At 54.2% G+C, this 27232-nt stretch overlaps 1 protein-coding gene across 2 annotated transcripts in view; it reads left to right on the top strand.

Annotated features, from left to right (window-relative positions):
• Window positions 1-27232, top strand: part of ADARB1 (adenosine deaminase RNA specific B1) — a 126255-nt gene that overhangs the window by 94201 nt on the left and 4822 nt on the right. For both annotated transcript variants that reach the window (XM_045084329.1, XM_045084330.1), the window contains exons 8-9: window positions 937-1105; window positions 10087-10268. In XM_045084329.1, coding sequence (XP_044940264.1) covers window positions 937-1105; window positions 10087-10268 — 351 coding nt within the window. The remainder of the gene's footprint in view (window positions 1-936; window positions 1106-10086; window positions 10269-27232) is intronic.

Here is a 27232-nt window from a genome sequence, read left to right as displayed (position 1 = left end):
GGAGGAAGCAGGCCCCCCGCTGAGCTGAGAGCCCGATGCGGGACTCCATCCCGGGACCCTGAGATCATGACCTGAGCTGAAGGCACAGGCTTTAACCCACTGAGCCACCCAGGCGCCCCCAAGGCTTTTCTTTTCAAGGAATAATTGGATGAGGAAACCTGAGAGGTGCCCAACGTGCACTAGCGGGTTAGAGCGAGGCTGCTGAGTCAGACTCGTATTTAGATCTGGCCGTCCGTTCTCCGCCTCTGGGCTTCAGACGAGCTGTGCTCTGGTGCGCGTGTACCTGCGTGCTGTGGCGGGCACGTCAGAAGCAGGCACACACGAGTGACCGGGGGCCTGGTGCGTCGTTGCGCCAGGTCCGTGCCGCTGTCGTGGAGTGACCTGTGTCCTTGTTCATCTCTTGTCCTGAGCGGGAGCAACTCCAGTTCAGCATCTGAAGTCTCGTCCCCTTGATTACCGAGGAAACACGCGCCCACTGGGAAATTGCTGCACGTTGTCTGGTGTAAGGAAACATTCTGGCCGCCCGGGTTCACGTAACCCAGAGATAGCCCGTTAGGTGGGCGTGCGTGCCCGCTTCCGCCCGCTGATTTCAGCATCTCTAGGATTTGTTTCTGAAAGTTTAAAGACGCAGGGAGAAGACACGACACTCAGACACCTGTCATGTCACGTAGAGTCACGCACGTTCGCGTTTTGTCCCCTCTGCTCCAGCTCCTTTTTCACGAGGGAAACCATTTCGGTTCGAACGGAAGCCCTCCCTCCCGAACCCCGGACAGACCCGTGTCCCGGAGTAGGTCTGTCGCGCAGCCCGTCCGGCCCTTCTCTCTGCCGTGTTGCACATCCGTGTCGGAGAGACGGACGCGGCGCAGGGCTGCGAGCGGACGTCCGCCGTCCGGGGCGGCTGCCCGCGGGGACCCTCACCCGGCCTCCCTCTCCTAGAACCGGCGGACAGACACCCGAACCGCAAGGCCAGAGGACAGTTGCGGACGAAGATAGAGTCTGGTGAAGGCACGATCCCCGTGCGGCCCAGCGCGAGCCTGCAGACGTGGGACGGGGTGCTGCAGGGCGAGAGGCTGCTCACCATGTCCTGCAGCGACAAGATGGCGCGGTAAGGCCGGCCGCGGGCTCCGGGCTCTGGTCGCCGTGCTCTCCGCGGGCCCGGGGCTCCTCCCCGGTGGGGATCGAGCTGGGCCCCGCTTGCCGCAAGCCCCGGGCCCCTCGCGCTGCTCCGCGTCTGGGTTCACACGTGCGGGTTCTGCGGAGTCCGGGGCTGCAGATGGTGACTTTACACCCGTCTGCCACCGTCTGAAGGGACAGTGTCCTTCTTCCTCTCGGCTGCCACAGGGCAGTCCTGCTTGGCGCTGACGGCCACTTCGGGTTACGGAGCGCAGGTGTCCCTAGCGTCCGGGCGGGGGGTGGCTCCGCGCGAGGCTGGGCAGCCGCAGACACACTGTTCGTCTTCGTGTGACAGTGTGCCTTCAGAAGCAGGTGTGTCCAGGCCGGGTGACCATTTGCTCAGACGCTGGCGTCAGCTCCAGTGCTCGTAGGTTTTCACAGATGTCCACTGGGAAGAGAAACGAAGTAACACAGGGAGATGGCAGGGACTGGACGGCGCAGAGCCCGTGAGGCTGAGATCTCGTCCGTCTTCCCGTCCCTGCTGGGCCGCCCGCCGCGAGCGTGTCCCGTCTGCGCTGCCAGAGCGGCCGGCCCCGCGAGCGTGCGCACCGGCGCCCTGCGCAGGGGTCAGTGAGCCTCCCGGGCTGGTTTTCTTGAGTGGATCTTGTCAGGGAACCTCAAGGACATGGAGCCTGATTCCTCACACGCAGCCGCTGCCCCCCCAAGCACGGGTGCCCACGTGCCCACCCTGACGCCTTTGCTTATCACGTGCCCTTCGTGTCCGCCCTCTGTTCACTTTCACGTCCTGCGCACGCGCGTGCGTGTGCGTGTGTGTGTGTGTGTGTGTGCAGCCTTGTTGTTGCACACACTCGCGTTGTTACTACCTGAGTCATTAATGTTTCACCCTGTGATTTGCACTTTCAGGATCTTATTTAAGAAATTCCTTCTCAAATTAAGGACATAAAAATGTTTTCCCGTACCTTTTTCTGAGACTTTTATCATTTTACTTTCAAATTCAGGCCCAGAAGAAGTTTGTACGGTAAGTAACAGTTTGGCTTTGTTATTTGAATACAGCGAACCTGTTTCCCGGATACTTTTTACTAAGTTACTGGCCTCGTGCTCCTCAGTGATCTGTGAAGGCCTTTCTCTTCCTACGGAAATGGGTCCGTTCCTAGCCCCTTGAACCCCTGTTAGCTCATCGTCAGGCGTGACTGTACGGACCCACAGTGTCTGCCCGTCTGGCGCTGCGGTGCGTCTGGCGACCTGACTGGTGTCGCCGTTGTTTTGTGCTCTTCCGTCTTCCAGGTATTTTGCAGCTTCTTACACACCCTGTTCTTCCCAGAATGTTTTAGAATCTGCTCAAGTGTCACCAGATGTCTTGCTTAGATTTTGTGTGGACTTGTGAAATCATAGGTGGAAATGGAAAGAATGAACATAAAGTTCAATCGATCCATCCAGGAATATTGGCTCCTTAAGAAGTGAACCATACAATGACCGTGTGACCCCGCGATTCCCCTTCTGGGTATTTGCCCCGAAGGACTGAGAGCGGGTCTCCCGGAGATCCTTGCTCACTCACGCTCACCACGGCCGCTCACGCTCAAGTTAGCTCACAAGAACTACAGACATGGTGAGCTGTATGTTAAGACCTTTCACCCATTTGTTAATAGGGTAGTTTGTTTTCTTTTGGGGTTTTAAGAGTTTTTTCCGTATATTTTAAATAACAGTCCTTTATCAGACGTACCTTTTGCAGAATTTTCGGTGGCCTGTCTTCTCATTCTGTGGATACTGTGTTTAACCGAAGTCTTGAATTTTAAGGCAGTCCAGCCTGTCGGTGTTTCTTTCATGGGTTGTGCCTTTCTGTTGTTTTGAAAACTCATCACCAGACCTAGGGTCATCCAGATTGTCTCCTGAGCTCTTTTCTAGGAGTTTTCCAGTTTTGCATTCTACGTTTAGGTCTGTGACCCGCTGTGAGTGAATCGGGAGGGGCGTTAAGTCTGTGTCAGGATCCGTGTTTGCACGTGGCTGCGCGGTTGTTGGGCCACCCTTGCTGAAGACGCTCTGGTTGCCTCCTGGTGTGGCCTCTGTGTCTTCATCAAGGATCGTTAACTGCATCTCTGCGGGTCTGTCTTTGGACTTTGTTCTGTTGCCGGGACTCCTTTGTCTGCTGTTCTGCCGCACTACACTGTCGTACCGTTGGATTTTGAATCCAGTTCCGTTGTTTGGGGGAGGGGTCGGTCCCTCACGTCTAACAAGGAATCCCCAGCACCCGTTGGGTGTCCCGCAATTCGCCTGTGCTTCTGACCCGCCAGCTATAAGTTGGGGGTCTCAAGGCCCTCCTCCTTGGGTCCGATTAACTTGCTGGAGCAGCTCGCAGATCTCAGAGAAATGTTTTCCTCATTAATCACCAGCTTATTCGAAAAGGATTAACTCAGGGGCGCCTGGGTGGCTCAGTGGGTGAAGCCTCTGCCTTCGGCTCAGGTCGTGATCTCAGGGTCCTGGGATCGAGCCCCACATGGGCTCTCTGCTCAGCAGGGAACCTGCTTCCTCCTCTCTCTCTCTGCCTGCCTCTTTGCCTATTCGTGATCTCTCTCTGTGAAATAAACAAATAAAATCTTTAAAAAAAAGAAAAGAAAAGAAAAGAAAAGGATTAACTCAGAGCAGCCAGATGAAGAGACGCAGAGGGCGGGTCACAGGGAGAGGGTCGCGTGAGGCCTCGGGAGGGAGCTTACCAGCCCTCTCCAGGGGCTCTGCTCTCGTCACATCCCCGTGTCCACCAGCCTGGAAGCTTCAGGCTCTGTCCTTTGGGGTTTTATGGAAGCCTCGTTACACAGGCACAGTTCATTAAATCATTGGCCATTGGTGATTTAAAAAAAATTTTTTTTTAATTTCTTAGGTAATCTTTACACCCAACGTTGGGTTCAAACTCATGACCCCAAGATCAGGAGGCACATGCTCTACCAGCTGAACCAGCCAGGCCCCAAATCATTGGCCACTGGTGATTACCTCAGTGTCTAGCCCCTCTCTGCTCCTTGGAGATTGGGGGATGGGACTAGAGGTTCCACCCTTGTCCTCAAGTGCTTTCTAAAATTTCCCCCATTCACGTAGCAAAAGACACCTCTAAGTGCTCTCCTCACTCGGGAAATCCCAAGGGTTTTCGGAGCCATGAGCCGGGAAGCAGGAATGGAGACCAAGTATACGTCAGGCCAGATGCAGTTCTCAGGAATCACAGCATCACCGTTGCTGTAGCTTTGTAGTCAGTCATGAAGCCGCGGTCTTGGCTCAGCCTTGTTCTCCTCCTGTGCTGTCCGTGTTGGTTTCTCTGGGTCTTTTGCCTCCACTTGAACTTCAGAATCCGTTTGTCAGTACCTGCGGAATCCTTTGACTGAGCCTCGTCGAATCTGTGTGGAGTTGGAGGAGCCGACCTTGTTGGGTATACCTGTCCATGGACATGGGATACCTCTCCTGCTTCTCTCTCGGATTCTTTTATCAGAGTTTTGTAGTTTTCCTCATATAGGTCTCGTATGTGTTTTGTTAGATTTATGCCTAAGTATTTAGTTGTTGGTGTCAGTAATGTAAGTGGATTTATGTGCTATAATTTCAAATTCCACTTGTTCCATGTTAGTCGCACTGACTTTTGACCAAGGTGCAGTGTTAATTCAGTGTCGAAAAAGTCTTTTTATTTAACCAGTAGTGCTGGGAAAACTGGACGTCCGGAAGTAAAAACAAACACATGAACTTCATGTTCTGCACAAATACCAAGGTTAACCCCAGGTGGATCGCAGACTGAGATGTGTAGGAGCTGTAGAAGGAAGCAGTGACACGCGGTTGTGGTAGGCGCCGTCTTGCACAATATGCCAAAAGCACTCAACTTCATCACATTAAAATGATTTCTCTTGTATATTTTTAATTTTTAAGAAAGATTTTGTTTATTTATGTGACAGAGATAGAAAGACAGCAAGAGAGGGAGCACAAGCAAGAGGAGTGGGAAAGAGGGGAGCAGGTTCCCCGCTGAGCAGAGAGCCTGACGCGGGGCTCGATCCCAGGACCCTGAGACCATGACCTGAGCCAAAGGCAGAGGCTTAAACGACTGTGCCACCCAGGTGCCCCAAACTCTTTTAAACACACCATTGAAAGAATAAGAAGTAAAGTCACTGACTGGGAGAAAATATTCACAAATCAGGTATCTGATAAAGGGCCTGTTTGCATTATTAAACTTTAGACCCTCAAAACTCAACATGGGGGAAAAGCAATTTTAAAATGGGCAAAATATTCCATCTCAGGACACTTCATCAAAGAAGACATCAAGAGGACCATCAACCCCGTCCTCACTGGGAACGCATGCGAGACACAAAACACACCCACCAGAACTCTGAGCGGATGCGGTGTGGACTGCGATGCCGGGGACCCATGCCCTTAGCCACCGAGGGTGGTCATACGGACGGCACAACCACCCGTGCAGAGTTCAGCGGTGTCTTAAAAGTTAAAGATGTGCCTAGTGCACGTCCAGAGTCACACATGCGTGTGCCTAGCGGCTGTCCTTGTAGTCAGAAGTGTGAACAACCCAGACGGCCGTCTGTAGGGAGGTAGATGAACGCGTGCTGGTGTGTCCGTGCCGTGGGCTACTCCTTGGGGAAAATAAGAGTGAACAGTGCTGCCCTGTGCACCTCGGCTAACGCTCAGAAGGATGATGCAAAGTGAGAGAAACCAGACAGGAGTGTGTGCCGGTTGGTTCCATTTACAGACCTCCTAAAGAGTGCGCACCAACCCCCACGACAGAAAGCAGCCCGGGGTTGCCCAGGGAGGGGCCGGAGGTGGGGGGGCAGCAGAGCAGGCATAGGACAAGGTCTGAGAGGGCTTTGGGGGTGATGGTCTCAAGAGAACACACACAGATCACCTCTTGGGACATCTGGGTGGCTCAGGCTTGGTTAAGGGCCCGACTCTTGGTCTCAGCTCAGGTCTCGATCTCAGGGTCGTGAGTTCGAGCCCTGTGCTGGGCCCTGCGCTGGGCTTGGAGCTTGCTTCAAAACAAGCAAGCACACGCCTTACCTTACCCTGTGTGTGCCTTAGCACACGTGGTATGTATGTCAGCCGCAGCTCTGTGACTCCCAGAAGGAACCACAGTGGAAATTAGAAAATGATTGTAAGATCACAGAAAGCCCCACAGCTGCTAAGTGACAAAGGAACAAATCCCAATACATCGGAAGAAGGAAACAGTCAAGAAATGATTTTGGAAGACAACAGAGAAAGAGTCCTTGGTCACTGGTGCCTGCCGGGAGCTCCAGCCCTCTGCCCTCCCCAGGAGTGGGGGTGGGGGTGCGGGAGTGGGGCCGGGTGGCCCAGCCCTCCAGCCCCTGGACCAGCCTCCACCCTCTTGGGGTCACCTCAGCAGCATAGACACAGGTAGGCTTGAAGGGAGCAGCACGGGCCGGGCGGCTAGAAGGTCGCTCAGAAATGCTGTGGCGGCCAGGGTGTCGCCAGCCGGCTGCGGTGCTGTCCCTGCCCCGAGGGAGTGAGAGCATCCCGGGTGGCCCCTCTGGAAGGTGAGGGGCCTGTGTCCCTTACAGAGGGCCATCGCCCTGTGCCACAGACGTCCCTGTTAGGACAGAAGAACACAGAATCGGGGCAGTGGGCAGGCTGGGCGTGGGGAGGCAGGAGCGGCCCTGCAGCTGGGGGTCACCAGGTGCCGTCTCTCTGGGGGGGGCCTGTGATGAGAGGGTAGCCACGGGGCCCGGGGAGACGCAGTCCTGTCCAGAAGGAGCGGGGGCTCTGTTCCCGTGACCATAGCCTCGGTGCCCTCAGCTGCGTGGAGGGAAGGGGGGAGGAAGCACGGACCCCCTCCCTGAGGCGGGTGCCCTCCACTCTGCTGGGCGGGCAGACTCGGAGGCGGCCCAGGGTGGGGAGCAGGGCAGTACGGCCGTGGAGAGGAGAGGCGACCCAGGGCAACCGAGCTCTGAGCCCTGGCCTCGGAGAAATCATGTGCGGCGGGGATGGGGTGGGGAGAGAGAGGCCGTTTTCCCCGGACACCTGCGGGTTCTTCCTAGTATAGCCGGCTCTGTGCTGCGGATCCCGCGGGTTCTTCCCAGTGTAGCCGGCTCTGTGCTGCGGATCCCGCGGGTTCTTCCCAGTGTAGCCGGCTCTGCCGGATCCCGCGGGTTCTTCTGTAGCTGCTGATCCCGCGGGTTCTTCCCAGTGTAGCCGGCTCTGTGCTGCGGATCCCGCGGGTTTCTTCCCAGTGTAGCCGGCTCTGTGCTGCGGATCCCGCGGGTTCTTCCCAGTGTAGCCGGCTCTGTGCTGCGGATCCCGCGGGTTCTTCCCAGTGTAGCCGGCTCTGTGCTGCGGATCCCGCGGGTTCTTCCCAGTGTAGCCGGCTCTGTGCTGCGGATCCCGCGGGTTCTTCCCAGTGTAGCCGGCTCTGTGCTGCGGATCCCGCGGGTTCTTCCCAGTATAGCCGGCTCTGTGCTGCGGATCCCGCGGGTTCTTCCTAGTATAGCCAGCTCTGTGCTGCGGATCCTGGCGCCCTCAGGGGGGTTGAGCCGGCCCCAAGGCATAGGTGGGTGGGCACACTGGCCCGAGTCTTTGCAGAGGTTTGCTTGGCGACATAGGGAGCCCAGCTGCCTCTGCGCTCCCCGCCCTCCCCATGCTCTGTGAGGCACGTTGGCAGAGCCCATCTGCAGAAGTGCTGGCGTCCCACGTGTCCCCGCCCAGGGCCTCCAGAGCCATCGTGGCTGCTAGAATTCTTCACGGAGCATGTGTTCAGAATTACTGACTCGGCACAGACGCAGGGTTTTGCAGGATCACGCCTCAGGGTTTGCCCTGGGAAGCTGAATTCCACTTGGAGACTGTCTAAACCCCCATAGAGGCTTGGATTTACATAAGAAGGGGGCCCTGTGGTTTTTGTTAGCGTGGAGCCATTTCACGCTTTTTCTTGGAAGATGGGAAAGTCTGTGTTTGAACTTCCTTTCCAGGGGGTGGGAGGAACATGTGGACTGGGGTACAGCCCTTCAGCAGGTTTTATTAGGGACGCGGTTCCGGTGCCCCGCGGTCTCAGTGAGGGAGACGAAGCCTGTGCGTCCGTCCTGGAGCTTGCACACCGGGGGTGGGAGTGGAGACAGATAATGAGGATTAGAGCCCCCGGGGGGGGGGGGTTGCTGGGACGTCCACAGCTGTGGCAGGTGGAAGCCCTCCCCCCACCCCCGGAGAGGGACCTCCTGCAGAGACTGAGAGGTGCAAGCCCTGTGGCCCGGAGGCTGCTGGGGACGGGGGACGGGCTCCAGGCTGGAGGGCGTGGCCAGAAGCCCCTTACCCTGTGGCCCACGCCCAGGAGGGAGGGGCAGGGGAGGGAAAGCCAGGCCAGATGGGGTGGAGGGGCCTTTGAAATGCCCGTGATTTCCAGGGGGAAGATGGCAGTGCTGGAGGGTTTGTGCACAGGAGTGGCCTGGCCTGGCCTGTGTTCACAGGGTCCCACGGCGGCTTTCCTGGGACGGGCCACTGCTGGTGGGAGACAGCGGCGAAACAGGTGGGGACCTGGGACTTGAGATCTGTGGTCCAATAGGGGCCGTGGCAAGATGGGGCCTCCTGGGTCCGTTCTGACGGGGCGTCCCCAGCTCTGCTAGCCGCCCACCGTGACTCTGCAGCTCTGGCCCCAGTGCGGAGCATGGAGCTGGGTGGGTCAGGAGTGTGGGCAGTGGGCCCTGTGCCACCACCGGTTGCCAGTGTGGACCCACTGGGCACTGCCCTCTGCCCCTTCCTACAAGGGCCAAGGGGGCCACTGGACTTGGGCCCGAAGGGCAAGCACGGTGCAGCCACAGTGGCCTCGCGGTGAGGGCAGCGCAGGGGCCGGAGAGGGGCTCGGCACCTCAGCCCCACCCCCACAGCCTGCCCAGACCCTCAGCCCCGAACCTGAGCCCGCGGGCCTCCCTTCCTGTCCCCGCTCAGTTCTGACGCGTGCTGCCGCCATGGCGGCCCCCAGCAGCCTCCCCCGGTGGCTCCTGCCTCCCAGAGCAGCATGGAGGGGAGTCGTCTCCAGAAATCTTCCCGTGAAATCCCGTGCTGCTACTGCCTGGCCCAGAGTCCTTCGTGGCTCCCTGAGGCTCTCCGGCTGCTCAGGTTGGCCCTGGCCTGCCTTCCCCTGGTCTTCCTCCCGCTGCCACTGCGGCCCTCCAGGGTCTGACTGGGTCCCTCCATCCGCCTCAGGGGTCCCCCCTGGGCCTGAGCGTCAGGGCTGCCCTCGGAGCCTTCCCTGAGGTCCGCCCCCCGCGTCCTGTTCTTGGAATCCTGCTTTCCCTCCAGTCGCTCTCACCTCCCTTGAGGCTCTCGATCCTGTGTCTGCCTTGCTCCTGCGTGGCCTCGGTCCCGACAGCCCCCCGGCCCCAGGAACACGGGGCGGGGCCTTCCCTGGCGCCGTGGCCTTGGCACCCAGCGCCACGGGCTTCTTGCTGTCTGTGGGACTCCGGAAGGAGGAGGGGCCTGCTGGGGAGCGGGCAGCCGCGCCGGAGCCGAAGGCCTAGGTTGCCAGCGGCGGGAATGGCGCCATGACTCGTGGCCCAGGGCGGCGGGGAGCTCGCCCTCCCCTCCCGTCCTAGCCTCCTCCCACACGTCAAACCTTGTCACCAGGGAGCAGGAAGCAGCCAGCTGGAGGTTTTCAAGATCTCCTTTGCCATTGCTTTTCTTGGAAGTAAGAAAAATGTATGTGCTCTTTTGGTTTTTCTCCCAGGAAATGTGGCTCGTGGACCCCTTCCCAGCACTGAGCCTCAGGAATGCGTCCCAGGAGATAGAGTGGCCAGAGGCCATTGCACAGTCCCGAAGAAGCGCTGAGCAGGGTTCGCTCTGTGTCACTTCTGGGTGCCGCCTCTTCCCGGTTGTGCGGTCCGCTCGCCGGGAAGGACGTCTGTGTGCAGGTGCAGGGCCGCGCAGGGCTGTGGCGTCCCCCGGCACGGAGCCCCTCCACTCACAGTGTGCCCCCTCTGCCCGCAGGTGGAACGTGGTGGGCGTGCAGGGGTCCCTGCTCAGCATCTTCGTGGAGCCCATCTACTTCTCCAGTATCATCCTGGGCAGCCTCTACCACGGCGACCACCTCTCCAGGGCCATGTACCAGCGGCTCTGCGGCATAGAGGACCTGCCCCCGCTCTACGTGCTCAACAAGCCCCTGCTCAGCGGCAAGTGCCTGCGCCGCGTGGCTGCGTCGGTGTCCGTGACCGTGACCGGACCGTATTGGGCTCTCATGGTCCTTGTTCCCGTGACTGTGACCGGGCTGCGTCGGGCTCTCACGCTCTGTGTTCCCATGACTGTGACTGTGACCGGGCCGCGTCGGGCACTCACGCTCTGTGTTCCCATGACTGTGACCGTGACTGGGCCACGCAGCTGCGTCGGTGTCCCGTGACCGTGACCGGGCCGCGTCGGGCTCTCACGCTCCATATTCCCATGACTGTGACTGTGACTGGGCCACGCAGCTGCGTCGGTGTCCCGTGACCGTGACCGGGCCGTGTCCGGCTCTCAGGCTCCATGTTCCTGTGGCCGGGCTGGGCTGCGCAGCTGTCGGTGTCCTGTGACTGTGACCGAGCTGCGTTGCGCTCTCAGGCTCCGTGTTCCTGTGACCCGGCCGGGCCGCATCGGGGTCTCACCTGTGAAAACGCCGTAGGGAATCTCTTCTCTGTCCGAGCGGAGAGTGGGAGGCTGTGTCTCGGGGCCTCTGGGCCACTGACAGGTCCTCGTTCCTCTCTGTACTGACCGAAAGCCTTTGTAGATAGATCACAGCGCAGACTCGGCACCCACCATCTTTCTTTGCCTTCTACGTATTCACGTCCCGTGCCAGACGGAGGGACTCAGGGATGCGAGTGCCTCCTGCAGAGGGAGGCTGGGGATGGAGGTGTGCGCCCCCGGGACAGGCAGCGACGCGGCGGTGGCCGGTCCTGGCCTGTGGCCACTGACTTGTTTGCTGTGTTCCCTTTAGCAGCTCAGTGGTGACCGGTGAGGGGCGTAGAGCTCTCGAGTGCAAGGGTCCTAACTTCTCAGTTCACCCCTCTGTAAGGGACACAATTAAGGTATTTTTATTCTTTTGAAAATATCATTTTACTCACTTTTTTAACACTCAGAGCTAAAACCGTAACCCCAAACTAACACGTGTGTTTTGGCGTCGTGTGCACGCTCCTGGATGCGGTGCTGGCTGCCGGCTCGCCCTTCGCTGGAGGAAAGCAGCACAGTGTTTGAGTTGAAGGCACGTCTGTTAGAGCACATAAGTTAGGCAAAATGGAGAAAACCAGTGGTTGTTTCTGATCACATTTTATGGCTTCCTGACTTTAACCTTGATCTTTTATGAAAAAGTGCTGACTCTGCTAAAACTTGATGGCGAGGGCCCCGGGTGTCTGCATGCACGGAGCCTGCCCCGGGGAGAGGGGACACGCGTCAGTATCCTGTCGTGGGGTAGGACGCGCATTTCCCATGACGCAGAAAATCGCTTTCCCCCGGGGCCTCTGCGGTCTGTTCCATTTCAGCGGCCGGCCATCTGCGACGCCGGGCACAGGATGGGTGCTCGGGCATGGCCTGACCAGCGCCGTGTTGGCCAGGACTGTGCCCAGGGTCCTGTTGCCGAGGGGATGTTCTAAGACACTGGAAGGAAACTCATTTGTGACAGTCAGGAGTGTTCTGAGGTGTGCACGTACTTGTGAAAAGGTGGTGAAAACAGCGTTTGCGAGACGGAGACCGTGACGTCGTCCTGTGTGTCTCGTTGCAGAGACCAGGTCTGTCACAAAGTAACTGTCTGCTCTTCGCTGTCTCCCGGCGTTGCTCCCGCTCCCGGGTGCTTTGGTGGACAGAGCCCGTGGGTGCCTATGGCCTCCCGAGGGGCTGGGTGGCCGGCTGCTGGGCCTCATCGGCGGCTTGCACAGTCCGGGCTCCTGGTCTTCCCCGTGACGGGGCCGGGCCGGTGCCCGCACGACCCGTCAGTGAAATCCGAGGGCAGCCCTGGGGTTCGGGAGGCACAGTGTTCCTCAGACGCTGGGCCTCTGGGCAGCGCCACTCTGCCGGCGAAGTCCGTCTCAGAACGCAGACTCGTTGCGGCAGTTTACCTTGGGCAAGGCTGAATTTGGAGGCTGTGCTGCTGCTTTACCTCAGGTCTGTGCAGCAAGCAGCTCTGGAGACGTCGTCAGGCCCTGGCGTCCTGGCGTGGCCGGCAGGGGCAGCGTACTGGGGGCACCAGCACTGCAGGAGGGGGTGCGGCCACCGCTCCGTGGGCCCATGGCCCGCCCCGCAGTCTGGGCTGACGACGTGGCATGTGTGGTCCCGGACAGAAGGACTCAAGCACGGGGAGTCTAGAGCAGAGACTGTTGACGTCATGGTTTGGGAGGTCACACTCCTGTGAGGTGGGCCCCACAGTCAAGCCCTGCAGGCTTGCTTGCGAGGGAAGCCTCGTGTTGAACAAGGGACCTGGGCGGTGGAACAGCCGGGTGCTGGAGCTGTTGCCCTCGGGGTGTGCGTGCATTTGTTAAAGTTCCGGGTGTTCGTCCTGCCCGTCACCTCCCGTTGTCTCGCAGAGGGTGCCTGGGTTCAGGGAGATGGACAGCGCGGCAGCACCGAGGTCCACGGCATCTCGGGGACGGACGGGGTGGCCGTCAGCGCCGCACAGGGAACGGCCTGTTCCGCAGAGACCAGAGCAGACCCAGGCGGACTTCAGCAGAAAGTGTCACTCTGGGCTGGCGTCCTCGGTGCCACTGAGGACAGAGGAGTCATTTTCCTCTCAGCACAGAAAATAGATTTTTACGAGAAGAAAGCACTTCTCGGTGGCGAGCTGCTTCCATGGGGCCACGGGCACGCCCGTGACACCTTCCCTGACGTTTCGGACGTGGAAGCCTCTTGAGCTCTTGGATCTTCTTTCCGGATTCATTTCCAATCTGGCCCCTGCGAGCTGCAGAACACTTCTGGCTCCCACCTGTCTGCCCCCGAGTCTGAGCTTCTGTGCCGGCCCGGGCTGCCCTCCAGGTACACGCAGCGACCTCGGGAAGAAAGGACCATGGTCTGAACCTTCCCAAGGCCCTGGGGTTGTGGCCGGCTGCGCCATCAGCGTGGACACAGGGCATGACCATTGGCAACGCCAGGAGTGAGTAGGTTCCCGTGAATCCAGTCCATGGGGGCCTCTGGGACGCGTGGCAGAAAGAAAGCAGGGGCGCTGCTGGCCTGCTGGGCGAGACGTGCGCACCTTCGCCGGTGGAAAGCCACGTCCCCATTCACCGTGGTCGGAGGAGCCCACGTCTGCCTTTCGCCCAGAGCACAAGAGAGGGCCTGTGTGACAGGCGGCGGGTGAGGAGGGTGTTTTCCAGGCAGAAGCAGGTGCAAGGGGCTGAAACGGCCTCGGCCAGAGTTTCCGGACGGGAGCTCAGCCCCTGGTAGCAGCAAGTGCTCACGTTGGATGACCCCAGGGCCTACAGGGAACCCGGTGACGGCAGCTTCCGGTGGGAGGCCACCGAGACAATCTGCCCGTGTCTTCTAAACTCTTAAGTCCTGTGGACGTGGTCTGCAGAGTCCGGTGAGGATCCTGCCTGTGCCCCGGGTCTGTGTGACGGGCTCTCCCCCAGCCCCGGCCGCCGGCGTCATGCTCGTCTCTCGGCTAGAGCGCCCGGGCTCTTCCCCAGAGTCAGTGCTTAAAACCCCAAGGCCCGGTTCCAAGAAGAAGTGTTGTTTGGCCAGAGGTGCTGGTGTGAATGGATGTGGCCAGGGTCAGTGGCCACCCAGGAAGACGAGGCGGTGCCCAGGCCAGGAGGAGCCTGAGCTTCACTGCCTCGTGGCTTCATTCACTTCCCTGTCCGCTCAGGAGTCACCTTCCTTAACAAAAATCAGAATAACCATCTCGCAGGTGCTCTGCTGCCAGCCGAAACGTCTGCAGACACAGGCCGAGGCTTGGGGGCATTGCTGCGGGAGGCCACATGCTCGGTGTCTGTACGGACGCCTTCGCGGGTTGTGGGCTGTTTGCAGAACAGAGGCCACCTCCACCAAGATTGTAAACTCTACATTTTTCTGGTCAACCAGCAAGTGGGAAACAGTTTCTGTAACAGGAACCCCTCATGGCCCTAAATATCTGTCACCACCCGTTCCATCCGGACGTCAGTTCTGAGGCCCCATCAGTGTGTGAGGAACAGTAGAAAACAGTCTGAGGAAGGGAATGCGGCCACACCACTGCCCCCAGAGCTCTCAGTGGCTCACGGTGTCAGTCGTCAGGCCAGCTCCCAGTCTGTAGTTTGGCTCTGAGAGTTCGGATTCAGCACACCTCATTCACAGCGGCGGGGGGCGGGGGGGCGCCCATTACCAGCCGAGCTGCTCCTGCTTTTATTGGTTTCTGCACCACGGCCCATGATTGACTCATTACCCTAGTTCTCGCTCCGTGGCCCCAGAAAGAGGAGCTCCTCATTAGTGTCTGTCCCCACGGTGGTGTTGGCCCCGGGGACTCATAGACATACATACACTCTTGTGACCATTTGAGAGCTTTTCCGCCCCAGAAAAGGCATATGGTTTGCATTGAACCTTCAGGCTAGCTATTTCTTTTTGCCTTATTTTCTCCATTCTTGCTAAAGATGGCACTTTATTTAGCTGAAAATATAAAAACAAGTTGTACTTTAAAGTCTTATTTTTCTCAGTTAACTCTAGTTTTAATATGTGAAATGTTGTAATTCTAAGGTTTAAGTATCATTAAAAATAATCCTTTATTTTGATCTTATTGTAAACAGGTAATGGAATTCTAAAAGGAGATAATATAAGCATTATCCATTTATTCGTGAAAGATTCGATTCCATTATGGTAGAGATTCCCCACCAATTGTTGCTAAACAGGTCCCCACCTCCACTCAGGACCCCCAGGAGACCCTCCCTGATTCTGTCTACTTGAAAGGCCGTGCCCTTTGATGAGCTCAGTGGCCTGGAGGAACCTGCATGCCAGGCGGGTGCCAGAGAGAGGACAGGTGTGCTAGTAACCCTGTCAAAGACCCAGGGACCCTGGCAGAACTCCAGAGGATAAGGTATGGGTTCCTGATAACAGAGACTCGGTAAAATGAGAAAAAGGTGGTATCAGGACTATGTCTAACTCCTAACGGTGCCTTGATGTCCCATAGTCTTGCGACATCTGTAGGGAGAGGCCACCTGTTTCCTCTGAGGCCGTCTCACCCGTGGTGGGGCTGCTCTGTAAGTGGTTAGTGTCCCCTGACCATCCCGGCAGCCAAGCAGTGACTGGGCTGGACCTCTGGAGTCCTGGTCTCGAAGGTGATGTGGGTCCTGGCTGGACGCGGCTTCCCTCTAGGCTCTCCGTCTGGTCACACACACAGGCAGGAAACAGTATCCGGTTTATGTAACAGGTGGAAGAAACCACGCCGGCCACCCAAAGTAATCAACCAGAATTTTTATTCACAAACATGAATGAATAGCCATGATCATTTGAGGAAAATAAACAGCACAAACGTGAATGTTCTGTAGGAGGAAATCGAACAACAGGAGAAACAGTCCTAACTCCGGGCATAGAAGAGAATACAAAGAGCCAACCTTGGGCGTCGACACCGAGCACTCTGTGAGTGTGGGAAGCCGGTGTCAGTCTGAAGGTCTAGAAGGCATCCAACAGATGCACCAGTTACGTGTGTCATAGGCAGTGCTCTGGGTTGGGACGAGGAGCGAGCAGAACAAAACTCGCCCCCAGACTGTCATTCTTGTGAGCGGAGGAAGGTACGTCACGTGTGTCTCTGGAAATCGGAGCAGGAAAGCATTAAATGTAAAGAGTCAGGAGATGTGGAGAGCTAATCCGGTGTCCCTCTGGCGGCATTTCGGAAACCGAAAGCAGAGGAGGAGATGACGGAAGAAAATTGGGGGTGCTGAAGAAACGCACGAGTACCGCAATGGAAAGAACGCGCTGGGTCGTGAGCAGAATTAATTTTTAAAAATCCATTCCTAGCACATCCTTACAAATTTCAGACCAGCGGAGAGATAAAGAGAAGGTGCTGAACGCCTCCAAATTAACTAGAGTGAGTATCCGGTTTATGTAACACTTACCAGGGACACTGGAAGCCAGCGCTGACGAGAAAATGGTTTTTGTGGAATTTCTTATTTAACCAAATATTAAGCATTAGGACAAAGTGATAATTTTCAGATATTCAAGGGTTCAGAGGGTTTCTTTCCAATATATATATTTGTTTGAGAAAAAAAAGTAAAGATACTCTCGCAAAATGAAAAAGGCATCTAAGAGAGAGAGAAATGTGAAATCCAAGAAAGAATACTTTGTAAATCTAAGAATACAGTGAAATAGATAAGTTGTCAGCAAGACTAAATTGTAACAGTTCCACGTTAGAATGGAGAATCCTATCAGAGAACTCTAAAAAGAATGTTTTCTTCCGGAAAAAGTGAATGCATTTTAACATAGCCTAAGAAACTACCGTAAGTATCGTAAATGGTCTTTGCAATAATGTGAAAGTAAATGTTTCTCAGTGAACAGTTAAAAAAAAAAAAAAGGACAATGGCAACTCCAGGAAACACAAAAAGCTCTTAGGCAAGGAGGGGTGAACTGCTGTGCTGCGGTGGCTGATGTCATGTGTCCCGTTGAGTTGCCCCTGGCACCCAGATTAGACATTGCTTTGGTCCGGGAGGGTGTTTGCCGGGTGAAATCAGCCTCTCCCCGCCGTGCGAGGACATCTTCTAGCCTCCGAGGAACAAAGAATGCACAACACAAAGTAGCACAAAGAGTGGCAGCGGAGCGGGGAATGTACTTCTGTTTCCCCGCCGCACTGAGGGCGCCAGCGCGCGGCCTTCTCCTGCCGTCGGACCAGGGTTACCCCATCCGCCCTGGTCGTCAGGCCTCGGGGCTCAGAATGAGCACCACTGCCAGGTTCTAACCTAGCCCTGGCATGGTTTTGAGGACTTGGTGTGAGATGGGACAGAGTCCGTTCCAAGTGGATGCTTGAAATGGTCTCCTTGAAGTCGTTTGGACGTAGTAACAGGATGAACACTGTCTTCTCAAGTCTGTCACACTACTCAGCTCTGCCGGGCCTCACACAGTCACGGTCACAGGTAATTAAATCCGGACTCATTAACTGTACAGGTGACCTCCTCTTACTGCAGACCTCAAAACTCAAAGTCAGCTCTAAAAAGTTGATATTGAAACCAAAAGTCCTCAGCCACTGGGAGGTTAGACTCTCGGCAGTAATTCTTCAATCAGAGAAGAACCCAGTCCTTAAACTGGATGCCTAGAATACACACATCAAAAATGATGAGACAGAGCCACAGTTTTACTCGGCAGAATCGTGCACAGCCCCGAGTGAATGAATGAAAAACAATGAGCTAAGCATTCGGCCCCGAACTGAGAAGGAGAACTACAGCAGAGCTGAGTAAGACGCTGACTGCGGGAGGAGGGAAGAAAATCCGACACGCAGAAAGCAAAGGGGAGGGACGGAGCAAGGAACCAGATGACAGGCCGTCAGTAAAAGTAGACGTGCTGATTTGAAAGAACCGTGAGAGAGACCTACCACCATCAGAGAAAAGTCGTAATGTCAGGCAAAACAAAAGTAATGGTAGGATTCGCGGCACCTACCGATATGGAGGCGGCCGCAGAATTTTAAAATAATTCTTTATTCAACTCTAAGACTGATAAATTTGGAAATCTCAACAGCAACAACAAAAGGACAAGTGAGTTGTAAATTGCCAAAATGTACCCCAAAGGAAATGCAGAAATCTGGCAAAGGAAATTTCCAGCAAAGACTTGGAAAATATTATCAACACATTACCTTCCAGTACGTTCAGAGTTTAATCAGTCTGCCAAAAAACACATCATTCCACCTCTGTATAAACTTTCCAGGTCATAGGAAAGAACAGTTGACCTAATGCCAGAACTGGACAGAGAGGCACGAATAAAAAGAAAATCACAGGCAGCATCACCTACGACTAAAGATGCAAAACTCCTGAGTGAAACACTAGGAATCGAGTTTAGTGACAGACCCAGAAGTCGAAGTGTAGCCTGGTTTTACAGCTGTCATACCGCTTGGCTGTGAGTGGACGGCGAGAGGATCGGGATCGGCGCGGTCCAGAAGCGAGCCCGCGGGGCATGCGCGCCCCTGTCCTCTCGAGCGCGGATGCGCGGGCCGAAGGGTGGGGATTAAAGTGGCGATTCTCATCTGGAAGGAAGAATTCTTGGCGGAGGGGATGTAAGAAGCTTTGTAGAGTCTTCAGGAGTTTCTGGTGGCCAAGGCCACCCCCCGCCCCCCGCACACAAACCTACCCAGTCCGGTCTCAGGGGCGGGACAAACGTGCGCTCACACTTCAAAGCTTCTTGGATAGAAGCTTCTGTCGGCTTAAGACTCTGTGGGTCGTAGCTTGATCGTTCAGGTTTGTGGAAATTTTTGAAATGTCCCGCAATGAGCAAGTGTCACTTTTTAATGAGAACAGTATTTTTTGTTTTTAAATTACCTTGCGGTGTTCTTTCTCGGCCTCACTGAAGTATGATTGGCGTAAACCGTGTATTTAAAAGATACAGTTTGGTGAGTGTTGAACTCTGTTTGCCTGCAGCCCTCCCCGTAGGGAGGGTACCCAGCCCCCCCCCCCGTGGCCCTTCCTGCGTCCCACCCCCAGGCAACCATGGATCGGCACTCTGCCAGTGGAGAGTGGTTTGCATTTTCTAGGATTTTACAAAAATTGTGAGATACGTACTGTTTTGTCTGGCGTATTTCATTCAGAATGACGGTTCTCGGATTCATCCGTTTGTGGAGTTTATCAGGCTGAGTCATGATGGGTTGTGCGGACGGACCACAGCTTGTGCGTCCGTCCGACCGTTGATGACATTTGGGGTGTGTCCAGTCTTTTACTGCTACAAAGGAAGCGCCTAGAACGCTCGCTACACGCCATTGCACGGACATGCCTTGCCGCTCCTCTTGGGGGGTACCGAGCGGTGTGAAGGGTCGGTCTGAAGACAGGTGCAGGTCGTGTTTCTCCGACGCCGTCACACCTTTCCGGAGGGGTTGTGCCCCTGCACACGCCCCCGGGGCCGTGTGAGCCTCCGTCTGTGCTCATTCTCGCCAGTGCCGCGTAAGGAGCCCCTCGGGGTTTCCGACGGGTGGAGGGGGTCTCCGTGGGCTTTTAATTTGCATTTCCCAAGACTGAGGAAGTTGCGCGTCTGTTTGTGTGCTCTCGCTCTCCGTGTGCTGTCTTCAGCGGACCGATCAAAGCTTTCCTCATTTCTTACTGAGTTGCTTAATCTCTTACCGAGTTGGAGGGTTCCTTACGTGTTCTGGATATAAGATCTTCATCAGATCCATGATTTGAAAATGTTTTTCTTTCCATTCTCTTAGCCGTGGCTTTCAGAGACCAAATAATTCTAGTTTTGGTAAAATCTTATTTACCAACTTTTCTTTGTTAAGTCATGTTTTTGATGTTCCATCTAAAAACTGTGGACCTAAGTCAGTGTCACAGAGATTTTCTCCTCTGTTGTGTTCTTAGAAAATCTACAGCTCAGTGTTTCAGCTTGGGACTACCTCCCTCCTGAGCCCGTGTTCATTTGTTTAGCATATCCCCGTCAACCCGCGCCGTCTGTGGGAAAGGTCACCCTTTCCCACTGAGTTCTTCTGCATCTTTATTAAAAATCCATTTGCAAACACACATGGAGGTCTGTTTCTGGATACTAGTATCTTCCATTGATCTTTTTGTCTTTTTTTTTTAATCAGAGGGAGAAAATGAGCACAAGTGGCCGGCAGAGGGAGAAGCAGGCTCCCCACTGAGCTAGGAGCCCGATGTGGGCCTCAATTCCAGGATCTTAGGATCTTAGGACCTGAGCCGAAGGCAGCTGTTCAACCAGCTGAGCCACCCAGGTGCCCCTACTGTCTTTTTTAAAAAATTTTGATTTAATTTAACTTAAATTGATTTCAGTTAGCATGCAGTGTATTATTAGTTCCAGAGGTGGAGGTCAGGGAGTCACCAGCGGCATGCAGCACCCAGTGCTCGTCCAGCAGTGCTCGTGCCCTCCTGAATGCCCTCCTGAATGCCCCCCATCCCCCACCGCCCTCTGTTTCCTAGAGATAAGAGATTTGTCTTGTGGTTTGTTTCTCTCTCTGACTTCATCTTCTCTTATTTTACCCTTTTTCTCCTATGATTCTGTTTTGTTTCTTAAACCCCACATACGAGTGAGATCGTAGAATTGTCTTTCTCTGACGGACCGACTTCGCTCAGCACAGTCCCCTCCGGTTCCATCCACGCCGATGCCAAGGGCAGGACGTCTCCCTTTCTGATGGCCGAGTCACATTCTGTTGTGTAGACGAACCCCGTCTCTCTGTCCGTGCATCTGCCGACGGACGTCCGGGCTCTTCCCGCAGTTCGGCTGTTGTGGACGTCGCTGCTGTGAACTCTGGGGGCAGGGGCTCCTTCGGGTCATAGGTAGCGCAGTTGCTGGGTCGTAGGGTAAAGGAACCTCCAGACTGTCTGTCTGTCTGCATACCAGGATCACACCGCCATGACTACTAGTCTTGTGAGTCTTGAAATCAGGGGAATTGGATCCCGACTTTCTACTTCCTTCTCGAAGCGGTTTTGGCTACGTGGGCCCTTTCTGCATTTCATAGCGATTTTAGAGATTTGATTTATTTGAGAGCATGAGGGAGGTGGGAAGCAGAGGGAGAGAGGCAAGAGCACTTTGCTTGGTGCTGAGCGTGGAGCATGACGTGGGGCTGACACGGGGCTCGATCTCGGGACCCCGAAACCATGACCTGAGCCGAAGTCAAGACCTGGTGCTGAGTGACTGAGCCACACAGGTGCCCCCATAGCAATTTCATAACCAGTTTCTCAGCTTTACATAAAACCCTGTTTGGATTTTGATTAAGTTTGCTTTGAACATACAGATCGGCTCAGGGAAAACTGACATCTTAAGGACTTTGAACCTTTCGGGGACGAGCACAGACGCCCTCCACTCTGTTAGCCGCTCACATTTCTCAGCCATGCTCTGCCCTTCTCAGTGTGCGCATCTGACACGTCTTTTGTCGGGTTCATCTTTAACTGTTTTGTTCTTTTGACGCTGCTTTAAATGTTATATTTCTGTTTCAGACTCCAGTTCATTTCTGATATAGAGAGATATTAGTTTCAATAGCTGTTTTATGAATTTCATCGAATTTTCTTTGTAGATGGCCGAGATGTGTATGTTTCAGGTCTTCCTTGTAGTCAAGATGCCCGTGAGTTCTTCCCTCCCCTGTGGCTCCCAGCCTGGCCTCCAGGAGACCGTGGAGCACGGCACCGAGCACACACGGGGTCTTGTGTGCGGTCACTGGGAGAGGGTCAGCCTCTCTCCGGTAAGCGTGGCCAGCTGTGGGGTATACAGATGCCTCTCTCCGCTTAAGGGGCCTTCGATCGCTAGTTTGCGAAGGGGTCTTTCATCAGGAATGAATGGTGGATTTTGTCAGGCATTTTTTTCTACTCTCAGTGGAGCTGATCATTTGGTTCTTTTTTAGTTTGTTAATGTTTCGTTCGGGACATGGTGACATTGAGTTATTTAACTAAACCTTGTGTTCCTGGGATAAACCTTGTGTAGTCGTTATATATTCATCTTCTGAAATGTGCTATAATTTTGCTTAGAATGTTTGTATCTCTGGTCCAGCGGCCTGTGGTGGTGTTGGTCTGTAGCTGTCTTTGAGTATCTGTCAGGTTTTTGGCATCGAGGTAACACTGGCCCCATAAAATGAGCAGAGAACCATTTCCTCCTCTTCAGTTTTCTGGAAGAACTGGTTTAGATTCGATACCCGTTTTTTCTTAAACATTGGTAGAACTCACCAGTGCGAAGCCATCTTGCCTGAGGTTTTCTCTGTGAGAAGGTGTCCACGTATTCATGATCTGTAACAGGATAGATACGGCGAATTGTGTGAGTCTGTTTCTGTTTTCTTCAGTGAACTTTGGTAATCCGTGTCTCTCAGGAACATTTGTCTGTTGCTCCTAAGTTGTCAAATTTATTGGCTTGGAAGTGTTCATGACGTCCCTTTATTATTCTGGTAACAGCTGAGCGCCTCCGGGGACGCCGCGCCTTTCCTTCCCGATTCCGCTGCTCCGTGTCTTCTCTTTCCTCATCCGTCTACCTAGAGGTCTGTCAGTTTCATTTTCCTCTAGAGAACCAGCTTTTGGTTTTATGGGTTTTGGGGTTTGTTTGTTTTTCAGTTTTCTGGCTTCTTTTAAAAAATAATTTCTGGGTGCCTGGGTGGCTCAGTTGGTTAAGCGACTGCCATACGTTCCGGTCAGGATCCTAAAGTCCCAGGATCGAGTCCCGCATCGGGCTCCCGGCTCCATGGGGAGTCGGCTTCTCCCTCTGACCTTCTCCCGTCTCAAGCTCTTTCTCTCTCTCTCTCTCTCTCAAATAAATAAATTAAAACATAATAATCTTAAAAAAAACAAACCAATTTCTGCTCTGATCTTACTATTTTTGCTTACTTTGTTATCAGTTGCTCTTTTTATTTCAGTTTTTAAGGTACTAGCTGATGCCGTTGTTTTGAGACCTTTCTTTCTTTCATAACATTTCACAAATTTTGACATGTTGTGTTACTGCTTTCACTCCTTTTGAAACACTTTGTCCTGTGTGCTATGTAGAAGTCTGCTATTTAGTTTCAAAATACTAGGGGACTTTGCAGAGGTGATTTTGTTGTTCATTTCTAATTTAGTTTCATTTTCTAACTTAAGTCCTTTAAATTTATGTTTATTTTACAGACCAGGATGTGATGTTTGTTGGCGTTCCATGAAAACTTGAAAAGAGTGTATCCCTGCTGTTTGTGAAGAGTGGTGTGTGAGTCGGTTGATTGTGTTGTGTGTGTCTTTTATGACTTTACTGATCTTCTGCTGGGTCTGTCAGTTACTGAGAGAAAAAGATGGAAAATCTCTTGACTATAATTGTGCTTTTGTGTATTTCTCAAGGTTTTTATCAGTTTTTACTTCTTGTACTTTGTAGTTCTGTGATTAGGATTGTGGGTTCCTTCTAATAAATCGGCCTCCTTTGTCATTATAAAATGATCTTTATCTCTGTTACTGTTCTTCACTCAGAAACCTCTTTTGTCTGGTATTAGTAGATCCTCTCTTTTCTTTCAATTAATACTAGCATAGTGTCTTTTAACACCCTTTGATTTTTAAATTGTTTTACATTTTTTAATATTTAAAATATGTTTCTTGTAGTCGGCATGTTTGGATCTGCTTTTTCCCTCTCCCTGACTGGCAGTCTCTGCCTTTTCATTAGGGTGCTTAGAGCATTTACATTTATTGTGGTATTGATATAGTGAGGTTTAAATCTGTCATCTTGGCACTTATTTTTTATTTGTTCTATATTATCTTTGTCCCTCCCTTATTCTTTTTCTCTTTATATTAATTATGTCTTATGATTCCATTTTAACTCCTTCTTGACCTTTGGCTATACCTTTTTGTTTTGTTAATTTAGTGATTGTTTTAGGGTTTTACAGCATATATGCTTAACTTATCACAGTCTGTCCTCAAGTGATATTATAGCACTTATGTATAAGAATCTTCCATTTCTCCTCTCCTGGTGTTTCTGATATTGTTGTACATTTAACATTTGCATATGGTAACAATCCCATACTATACTGTTACTTTTGTTTCAACAGTCAATTAGCTTTTCTTTTTAATTTTTTAATTTTAATCCAGTATAGTTGATAAACAGTGTTATGTTGACTACCAATTAGCTTTTAAGGAGATTTGCCACTTCTGGTGCTCTTCATTCCCCTAAGTAGACCCTCATTTCTCTCTGTTACCATGTCCCCCTGCCTGAAGGACTTCCTTTTACTTTTTTGTGGTGCGAGTCTTCTGGTGATGAATTCTTTCAGCTTCAGTGTGTCTGGAAAAGCCTTTAGTTTGCATTCCTTTTTAAAATATATATTTCTGGGCAAATATATTTTTGCTGAAATGGCAGTGTTTTCTTTTCTTCTCCTTTTAGCACTTTGAAGATGTTGCTCCCTGTCGTGCTGTGAGCACTATTTGCAGTAAGAAATCTGCCGCCTCATCTTTGTCCCTCCGTATGTGGTGCCGTTCCTCTGCCTGGGCTTGACGTTTCCTCTGCGCACCGGCGTGGAGCAGTTGGTCACGATGTGCTGGTGTCGCCTTCTGCACATTTCTCATGCTTGGGCTTCGTTGAGATTCTTAGATCTGTGCGTTTACTGATCTCAGAACATTTGTCTAATTTTTTCTTCGTGTTTTCTGTACCCCCTTCTGCCTCCCCTCCTTCCGGAACTGAGTCACATGTGTGTCAGGCTGACAGACTTGTCTAACAGTGCACTGATTTGCTGGGTTTTCTTTTTCCCCATCTCTTTCCTGTGTGTTTCATTTTGAATAGTTTGTTATTGTATCCTTAAGTTCACTCATCTTTTTTCTATTCTAGATCTTTTTGTGTGGTGGTTGATGACTTCAAGTGTGTACCTAAACTCTTCGTGTCTCTATGTGACCATCGGGCACGTTCTCTGGCCCTTTCTGGCAGTTCTTGCCCAGTGTTGAGCAGCGTGTGTGCTCTTATCTGCCCTCCGCTGACGCTCAGGGGACCCTCTGCAGCTCTCTGGCCTCTGCACCCTCCTGGCCACCGCCCGGCCACCTTAGTTTCCCGAGCTCTCTGTTCAGGGGGTCTGCAGGCTCTGCCTCGGCTCCTTCTTTCCACACTGCTGCCTGGACGCTGTCGGGACCGCAGCCTGGAGCACTCATGGGGTTCACCTCATAGGTCTCCTGTCTCTCAGAAACCACTGCCCTTCCTTGCCTAATGTCCAGGGTCTTGAAGATGGTATTTGGTGTATTTTGTCTGGTTTGCTACTATGTTAGCAAGGAGGGTAAATCCGCCAGCTCTTACTCCGTCTCACCCAGAAATGAAAGTCTGACCCTATATTTAAATCACAGAATGCCCATTCTTAAACACCGGTCCTTTCTGTGTTCCCCTTCCAAAATAGAGGTGTTTGCAGTGTAGCCCTGATTGTGCGCCTGGTCATCTGAGCCAGCCGGTCATCCAGGGCTGGTTTTGGGTGGAAGTTGGAATGACATCTCCAGGTCTTGGTCTGCGTTCCCTGGACAGCAGAGACAGAGGGGAGAAGGAAAAGTGCTTTCCTCGGGAAGTGTGAGCTCCGAGCAGCAGGGTAGATGAAAGGGGAAGTCTGACGGGAAAGGTGGCTTGGGCTGCAGGAGAAGTCGCCGCACGGCGGTGCCCACAGAGGGCTGCTCCTCCCCCGCGAGCCCTGACTGGGGGCCTGCGGGCTGTGTGGCGCACCAGAACTGTGCTGTCCGCGGCCCGTCTGCTGTGGCCGGCCGGGGAGCTTGTGTATGGGGACCCACAGCCCTGTGATGGAGAGCACGTGACTGGGGTGTCCGGTTGAGCCCTGCCGCCATGCCGTCCCAGGGAGGCTGGCCACACACGTCGCATTTCCTGTCTCAGCAAGATCAGCATTGGTTTAAAGCCTTTAAAAAAACAGATTCTGGCCCTGTCTTCCTGATTCTTTTTGTGCTGGGATAGAGCCGTAGGCAGGCCATGTGTCTCACTGCCGATGGCCCATGGGCTGTGGTTCCCTTTAATCTGGTCGTCTCTGGCCTTTCGGGTGGATGGACTGCGGCTTCTCATGGCCCTTCGCTTACTGACAGGACGGGGTTTTATCAAAATCTAACCAAAAGCTGTGAGTGATACCCTACCCAGAACCTTTAAAATTGTGTTTAATCTCGACAAATGGAAAAAGAAGCCAGTGCCACAGGTACCAGGGGCCGCGTGAGCCGTGCGGGCTGCGGGATGGTGCCAGCGCCCTGTGCGACCGCCTGCTTCGCGAGAACGGGAGCTCGTCCCCGCGCTGAAGTTCAGGGACTGTCCGAGCAAGTGGGGTTTCTTTGTAGGAAGGCAATTTTGTTGAGTCGATTTGTAATTTCAGTTGATTTTCCTGTGTTTCAAGTGGCTTCTTGAACGGTGCGGTGAGTCGGCGGAGTGCTGGGCCACGCGCGGCTCCCCAGCGGTCACTGCCACTCCGTTGCGTGGCTCCCTGTAGCGTTTCCAGGCGATCAAGTAAGAAACGTCTCTAGCCAGCATGACCTGGTTTGCCCGGTATTTTCAACGCTTCTGTGGGACATTGCGTGTACACGCAGCCGTTGCACGCCTGGTGTGCCTCCGTCAGACACCTGGCCCTGTGGCACCGACGCGTGGTCAGGAATGCTCACACACACTCTTCAGAATAGCCAAGTGCTAGAACAACAACAGAGTGAGGAATCCTCCAGTGGCCTGTCCCCCAGCAGGGTCCCGGGTGCAAAGGGGGGTGGGCGGCAGCTCTGTCGCGGGGTGTGTGACTCACACACGCGACCTCGAGCGAAGGTGCGGCGTACGGGAGTTTGTGTGTGTGAATGGCCCCACAGAGGTAAGGCTCCCAGCGGGCAGCCCCGGCCAGCGTGCTGGGGTCAGTGCCATGACCCGCGTGGGGCAAGACCGGTTGTGAGGCAGGAGAGCCCCCAGACACGTGGGCCCTGGCCGGTGACCGGCTGCTGGGACGCTGGTGACGGGTGTGCGCCCTTTGTGAACAGTCCTGAGGCCGTGCCCTCGTGGTCTGTGAGAGGTCAGTGAAGAGGCCTCTAGGAAGGAGAAGCGCTCACTGCCCGGGGGCCGGCACGAGAAAGTGGCGACCACAATCCTGACTTCTTCCTCAGAAGCGGGTCACAAGGCGGCCCCCGGGGCGTTGCACGGACTGCGGGAGGAGCTTCCCAGGCACGCGGTCGGCTCGAGCTGGCACCGGCCGTGGCCATCCTTGTGGAGAGGAGCAGAGGAGCCTGCAGGAGAGGGCCGGGGCTCCCGGCGGCCTGAGTGCAGCCACGGGAGCACTCAGCCTCCTGGCCGAGGGCTGTCGGGCGCGGCAGCCGTCCCAGACACGGGTGACTCATAAGGAGGACTTTTCACCCGGCTCTGACACCGGGGGCTGCTTTGCCTGAAGAACTGGGGCTTCTCCACGATGAAGCTTTCCTGCTGGCTCACCTGTGGCTCCCTGTCCGGGGTGGGGGGGCTCACAGTGGCGCAGAGCAGAGATGGAGCGAAGGAACCGGCGTGGGAGCCCCGCGGAGCTCGCAAGAAACCGTGCTGCGCTGCTTAAGTCCGCTTCCGCGCGCCTCGGGTACATGCGTGCAAGGGGGTAGCCTGGCCGTGCCCC

The sequence above is a fragment of the Mustela putorius genome, unplaced genomic scaffold, assembly GCF_011764305.1.
Source record: "Mustela putorius furo isolate JIRA1106 unplaced genomic scaffold, ASM1176430v1.1 tig00000765_pilon_pilon_pilon, whole genome shotgun sequence".
NCBI lineage: Eukaryota > Metazoa > Chordata > Mammalia > Carnivora > Mustelidae > Mustela > Mustela putorius.
The sequence above is the reverse complement of the archived record's forward strand: the minus strand, read 5'-3'. Positions and strand labels throughout refer to the sequence as shown.